We start from the raw sequence: 6,808 nt of genomic DNA, 5'->3' as shown, positions 1-6,808 counted from the left end.
CGCAGGCCCATCCTCCAAGATTACGTGAGTTTTAAAATGAGAATTTTTTTTCCAAACAAAGTATTATATAATATTTTATTAAATAATAAAATTAAAATGAAAAAAACTCCAAGGAAAGTGCACACGCAATTTCCCTAAAAAATAAACGACGTCGTCCATTGCCAAGTGAAACCGTGCCGTGGCAAAGCACGCAACCTGCTGGGTCGGTGTTCTCCCGTCAACTACTCTCCGTTCAAAATATCGCAATACGACATAAGCGTTGGCCGACACGTGGACACCTCGACGTTTCACAACTCGATAAAAAGGTGAAAATCCCCTCTTTCTCCCTTAAACCTCGAACCCTCGCCTTTCGTAGACTGAAGGGGAGCGCGGAATCAGACACGACTGGAGGCATAGAAACCCTAGATCAATCTCCTCTTCACTAGATCGTCGTCGGTCGATTACAGATCTCAGATCCTGACCTCGCAATTGTCAAGGTTTGCTCAATCTCAAGGGCTTTTCTGGAGTTCCACCAGGATTGTTGGAAATCTTCGATTTGATTTTGTTTTAAATTTTTTTTTTTTGTTGGGAGATTGATTTTTGGTGCCGGATGTTGTTGTCAGGGGTTAAAGATGGTGTCCGACGCTAGCAAGAAGAAGGCGGCGCAGAAGAAGGCCGCGGCGGCCGCCAAGAGAGGAGGGAAGTCTGCAGCTGCTGCGTCGTCAAAGGCAGCAGCGGTAAACGCGCAGAACGGTAGCGGCGTCGATAAATTAGCGAACGGAATCGGGTCTATTGAGATTTCCGATCGGACTTGCACTGGGGTTCTTTGTTCACATCCTCTCTCACGAGATATACGCGTATGACACGATTCCTTTCTTTTTGACTAACTGTTAAATACTTCAATTCAGTTTTCTGAGATGCATCTGATTGGCGAATATCTGTTGTTTATGTAGCATTTCGAGTATATTTGTTGAAAAATGCTGAATTAGGTATAACACCCGTGTTGTTTTGATTGTGATATTGGAATGTTAAAACATTCATGGCGTTTGACGTCAGTGCCTGCATTATTGCATATTGATGCCTTATTTACCGTTATTTTGACTTGGAGCTGTTGCATTCCTTTGTTTTTTGTTTTTTACTTGACTGCTGAGTTCATGGGTGATATTCTTTGTAATTTGGTGTCTTGCTTGCATTCTACGTTTATTGATTGCTTTGGCCTTCATTTTGCCACAAGAAAGTTGTTGGGAAAAGTAGCAATGGGTTTTTTGAAACTATGCTTAAGCATTATTCCCTGAACCAAATGATGGATTTTTCTTTCCGAATCATGATCTAAGCTGCAGTGTAATTCAGGTGGGAACTTTGAAATATATTTTGTTTTATTTTTAGAAAATGGGAGTTTCAAGTTTGATGCTTTGTGAACCTCTTTTGTGAGAACTTATTTTCTTATGATGCTTTAAGCCTTAAGTTTGTGCACAACTGACCCTAGTCCCATAGCTAGAAAGTAAAAACCTTTTCCTAGGATTTTTGATTACTGTTAAAAATAATATTTTAGCCAAATATTATTTTGGAAAAGGCAGATTAGGACATGTATAGATGATTCCAAGTAGCTGGAAATAGGGTTATGGTTTTGGATTGATTTCACACTCCTGGAGGATTTCTTCTTTTTAATATTCCTTCCTGTGTTGGCAATACATATGCATTCCTGAATCTTGAAGAAAAACATGTTTTGGAAAAATTTGATCAAGATCCATTTTTCTGGGTTCCCCCTTCTGATTGGACACCAGTAATGGGCTGAAAGAAAGTCTGTAGCTGTCCTATTTGTCATATAGTTTAGACATGGAGTCCAATCTAATGAAATATATTTGTTTTGTGTCCTGTAATAGCTATGCGAACATGCCAATCATGTTGACTTTTGACCAATAAAATGTTATCATTATACTGCATACATTGCTATAGTTTTGTGGTTGATATGAAGTTGGAATTGTTTCGATATGAACCTCATTTGAAATTATTAAATCTGATTAGGACTTGGATGCACATGAGAATGCTGCATCCTTCCTATTTTTGTTTCATGAAAGCAAGAATGCATGTTTTCTTCTGTTTTCTTTTAAAAGAAAAATGAAGATACAGTGTTGAAAATAGTTGGAAGCAGCATTTTTATAATGAGTTTCTAAATCTGACTGTTCTGGTAACACATTTTCAATAAGAAGCAAAAGAAGATTGTTTTAACTAGCATTTTTCTGATATGGTTTTACAAGACGGTTAGAAAAGCTAATAACAGGAAACAAAAGCATTTCTGAAAGCGCTGTAGTTCTTACAATATTTATGTTCTATGCACTCAGATGAAATGCTCTGTGCTGGTACACTGATATAAATAATCACTGGTATAGGAAATGCAACTTCGTTCATGGGAACATGACCCTTCAAATGATGAACCTTGCTGTGTTCAATTCCAAAATCTTACCTAGTTTTGAAAATAATATGGGCATTTGAGGATTGAATGTCAAATTGTAAAGGAATTATTTATAATGACATTCTCTGGTTTTAGATTTTGTATCCCCTAGTTTTATTTCAATATGTTGTCATTTAGATGTCAAAATTGTCATTATTTTTGTTGCTGGGTCTTAAAATTTTTAATTTTCTGTATTTGCTGGACATATGTACAGCATATATGGTTATTAAAATGGTATGAACAATTGTAAAATCATATGAAAACGCTCTAATTAGTGAGTCTCACTTTTAGCTTATTGTTGCTAGCTTGGTGCACCTAGACGAGCAGCTGGGTCTGTCACCAGGGTGTTCTGCCTGCTATGTTGCCAGGGTTAATTTCTTGAACATTCTCTTTTGTGAATATATCCAATTCCCTGATCCTTGTCAGAAGCCTCATATAGGAGGTAAAATTGTGCATTGAGAATTATTCTGTATACCCATTAATTAGCTGAGTTTCATCATCCCTGTATCTGCTGGATTTGTTATAGTGGTTAGAAAACTGATGCATTTTACTTTGTTGCAGATTGAGTCTTTATCAGTTACATTTCATGGACACGATCTTATAGTTGATTCTGAATTGGAGCTCAATTATGGCAGGTTTGTTAACTTTTGGTCAGTTTAGTTTTTAACATTTGGTATATTGGTTGATAATGCCTGTAAACATGTATCTTAAGAGCGTTAAATTTTTCAGACGCTATGGTTTGCTTGGATTGAATGGCTGTGGGAAATCTACTTTGCTCACTGCAATAGGGTGTCGAGAACTCCCCATCCCAGATCATATGGATATTTATCACCTCACTAGGGAGATTGAAGCTTCTGACATGACTGCTCTTGAGGCTGTCATAAGTTGTGATGAAGAGAGGTTGAAATTGGAGAAAGAAGCTGAAGCCTTGGCTGGGCAGGTGGGTCTTTGAAAGTAAACATTTTTCATATCCACAATCTTGGTACTTCAGAAACATTTACCACAATTTTATATTGTTTAATTGCCTTAGGATGATGGAGGGGGTGAAGCTCTTGATCGCATTTATGAGCGTTTGGAAGCCATGGATGCATCTACTGCAGAGAAACGTGCTGCCGAAATCTTGTTTGGTCTTGGTTTCAACAAGAAGATGCAAGCAAAGAAAACACGTGATTTCTCTGGTGGCTGGAGAATGAGAATTGCGTTAGCACGGGCTCTATTCATGAATCCAACAGTTCTGTTGCTTGATGAACCCACCAATCATCTTGGTTAGTTACTGACCCCAACCTTGCTCTTGATGTTAACACTACAGATTATGGCACATGTAAATGCCTTACTGAGCATACCCTTAACCTGAAATTGACTAGGACTGTCTATAGTTTATACTGCATGTTACATTGCTGGATGCTTTCCATGCTGGAGGTGATACAAAGTTGGTCACAATGATCAGTGACTCGGTGCATTGGCTAAAGGCATCTGTTAAAATAAGCAATGTAAAGGTCATCCTCCTTTACAGAATTATTTTGTAACCAATTTTTAAGGTCCAATAAGATTTCCTCCCCTCCTTCTTCCCCAATCTCTTCTTTCCTCTTAAGAAGTTTAGATTTATTAATTAAAAACATGGCCTGTATTCAGAAGACAATTCCATTGTAGAAAAGTTAGGAATAGGTAGTTTAGATGGATTTTTAATTAAAAATTGCCCACAAAATGTCCGTGGGATTTTTTCAATTGAAGTATGATATTGTCTTCTATTCCTTTGGAATATTTTTCGAACTTTCTGTTTTTGTAATATAAAATTTTTGGTCCCATGGAAATTCCATACTTATGGAAAGAAAAGATTTGTTGAGATAGCAGTTTGTTAGTTTCTCTTCTTGAATTTTTCAGATGGTAATGACCATTTGGCTTTTCTCAAACTTGCATGCATTCATTCTGGATCTGTAGCTGTTTATATTTTATCAATGTTATATTTTCTTTGTTATCTTCCACCATAATATACAAATCTGAGTAACTGATGTCAGTAATTGAATTCTCTACTTGTTACAGATTTAGAAGCTTGTGTCTGGTTGGAGGAAACTTTGAAGAAATTCGATCGCATCCTGGTTGTGGTATCGCACTCTCAGGACTTCCTGAATGGTGTCTGCACAAATATTATTCACATGCAAAACAAGAAACTGAAGATCTACACTGGTAACTATGACCAGTATGTTCAAACTCGTTCAGAACTTGAAGAGAACCAGATGAAACAGTATAAGTGGGAGCAAGAGCAGATTGCTTCAATGAAGGAGTATATAGCTCGATTTGGTCATGGCTCTGCAAAACTAGCTCGGCAGGCACAGAGTAAAGAAAAAACTTTAGCCAAAATGGAACGCGGTGGTCTCACAGAAAAGGTGGTGAGAGACAAGATTTTGGTGTTTCGCTTCACTGATGTGGGAAAGCTGCCCCCACCAGTATTACAGTTTGTTGAGGTCACATTTGGCTATACTCCTGACAATCTCATCTACAAGAACCTGGATTTTGGGGTAGATCTGGACTCTAGAGTAGCATTAGTGGGACCCAATGGAGCTGGTAAGAGTACGTTGCTGAAGCTGATGACGGGGGATCTGATTCCTCTTGATGGCATGGTTAGGCGACATAACCACCTGAGAATTGCTCAGTTCCATCAGCACTTGGCCGAGAAACTTGATGTGGAACTGTCTGCTCTCCAGTTCATGATGAAGGAATATACAGGCAATGAGGAAGAGAAGATGAGAGCGGCTATTGGGAAGTTTGGGCTGACAGGTAAGGCTCAGGTGATGCCAATGAAGAATTTGTCTGATGGCCAAAGGAGCAGAGTGATATTTGCATGGTTGGCCTGGAGGCAGCCCCACATGCTGCTTCTGGATGAGCCAACCAACCATTTGGATATCGAGACAATCGACTCTCTTGCCGAGGCATTGAATGAGTGGGATGGGGGTCTGGTTCTGGTTAGCCATGATTTTAGGCTGATAAATCAGGTAGCCCAGGAGATATGGGTGTGTGAGAATCAGGCAGTGAGCCGATGGGAGGGTGATATTATGGGCTTTAAGGAACACCTGAGGAGCAAGGCTGGATTATCCGATTGAAGCAGGTTTATGGGATTCCATGGAATTCTACTATGGCTGGATTATCTGATTGAAGCAGGTTTAGGGGATTCGACGGAATTCTACTATGTCAAATCCGTACTCGCGGATTCATATATTTATTTACGAGGTAGTACTGGTTTTTGCCGCATCTAGCTCATGCTCGAATGAGTATGTAATGGCAGTAGTATCAGAGCTGAACTGGTGACCAAGGCTTGGTGGTGGTTTCAGAGCCACTGAGTGGCTCCATCCTGTGGCCGTGTGGAGGTGATATTTTTTATATGTTTTTTTTTTTCCCACCCAATACAATATGAGTTGCTTCCTCCTCTTTCTTGTGCCAAAGAGACGAAAATGCTACTTGTAGGAGCGATGCCTGCATTGACCTACGTACCCCTATGCTTTAATCTCTATTTAGTGTACTTGAACATGCATGGTTTAAATTTTACTCTCGAGATCAGTTCTATCTTCTTCTTGATGCCTTCTATGGAACTACCTGCATGCAGTTGAGCTATTCGATTGAAATTTCTCTGCATCTGTGTTGAAATTACCTGCTGCCTCATTTGTTTGCTTTATCATTCATATGTTCTACCTCCTGATTTTTCGAGAGGCCCAGTTGGTCATCGGGGAACTTTTAACCAGTGATGCGTAGTAGCTTGTGGAAGGTGGTCTTTATACAATGCCTCTGATCAGAAGCCTTCTTTGGGTTAAAACCATGCACTACCAATATATAAGTGAATAATTACAAGTTTTAATTTGATGGAACTAAAAGCATGCTTGGCTGTAAAATGGGAATGTAGCAAAAAATGGCTTACTAAAAAGTTTCATGAATAGTATTGCAAATTTGCAAGCAGTTGGGAATTCATTTTAGTAAGATTTTGTTTGGGTTTGTTCATTATGCAAGTGAATAATTAAAAAATTTAATTTGAGGCTCGTGAAATGAATTGAGTATCATAGCGGAAAATTGAATATGGATGGTTTGGTTCAGCTTGTTTGGATCATGAATAGTTTAGGGAATTTTTAATTATTATTATTATTATTATTATTATTATTATTATTATTTATCTACATCTTCTTGGCACTTTTCTTGAGAGGGTTGCAAATGAGACAAATACTCAGTAGCTTTGCTAGGCAAGTTGCATTCTCGAGTCCATTTTTGAGATTCATTTGATAAACGAGTAAAGTTATTTATTTAGGTAAAGTGAATAGTTCATTTACAGGCTCTGTTTGGTCTTAAATTAGGCTTTTTAGAAGTTCAATGAAGTCTTACATACACAAGTGTTGA

At 38.4% G+C, this 6,808-nt stretch overlaps 1 protein-coding gene across 1 annotated transcript; it reads left to right on the top strand.

Moving 5' to 3' along the window:
* The first annotated feature begins 261 nt into the window (after positions 1-261).
* Positions 262-5,993, top strand: LOC131147918 (ABC transporter F family member 1). The gene is made up of 6 exons (XM_058097573.1): positions 262-476; positions 603-836; positions 2,993-3,066; positions 3,161-3,371; positions 3,462-3,696; positions 4,472-5,993. The coding sequence occupies exons 2-6, from the start codon at positions 612-614 to the stop codon at positions 5,527-5,529; spliced, it is 1,803 nt and encodes a 600-aa protein (XP_057953556.1). The 5' UTR covers positions 262-476; positions 603-611; the 3' UTR covers positions 5,530-5,993.
* The last annotated feature ends 815 nt before the right edge of the window (positions 5,994-6,808 follow it).

The sequence above is a fragment of the Malania oleifera genome, chromosome 2 (genome assembly GCF_029873635.1).
Source record: "Malania oleifera isolate guangnan ecotype guangnan chromosome 2, ASM2987363v1, whole genome shotgun sequence".
NCBI classification, from domain to species: Eukaryota; Viridiplantae; Streptophyta; class Magnoliopsida; order Santalales; family Ximeniaceae; genus Malania; species Malania oleifera.
Note: the sequence above shows the minus strand (reverse complement) of the source record. Positions and strands in the feature narration are given on the sequence as shown.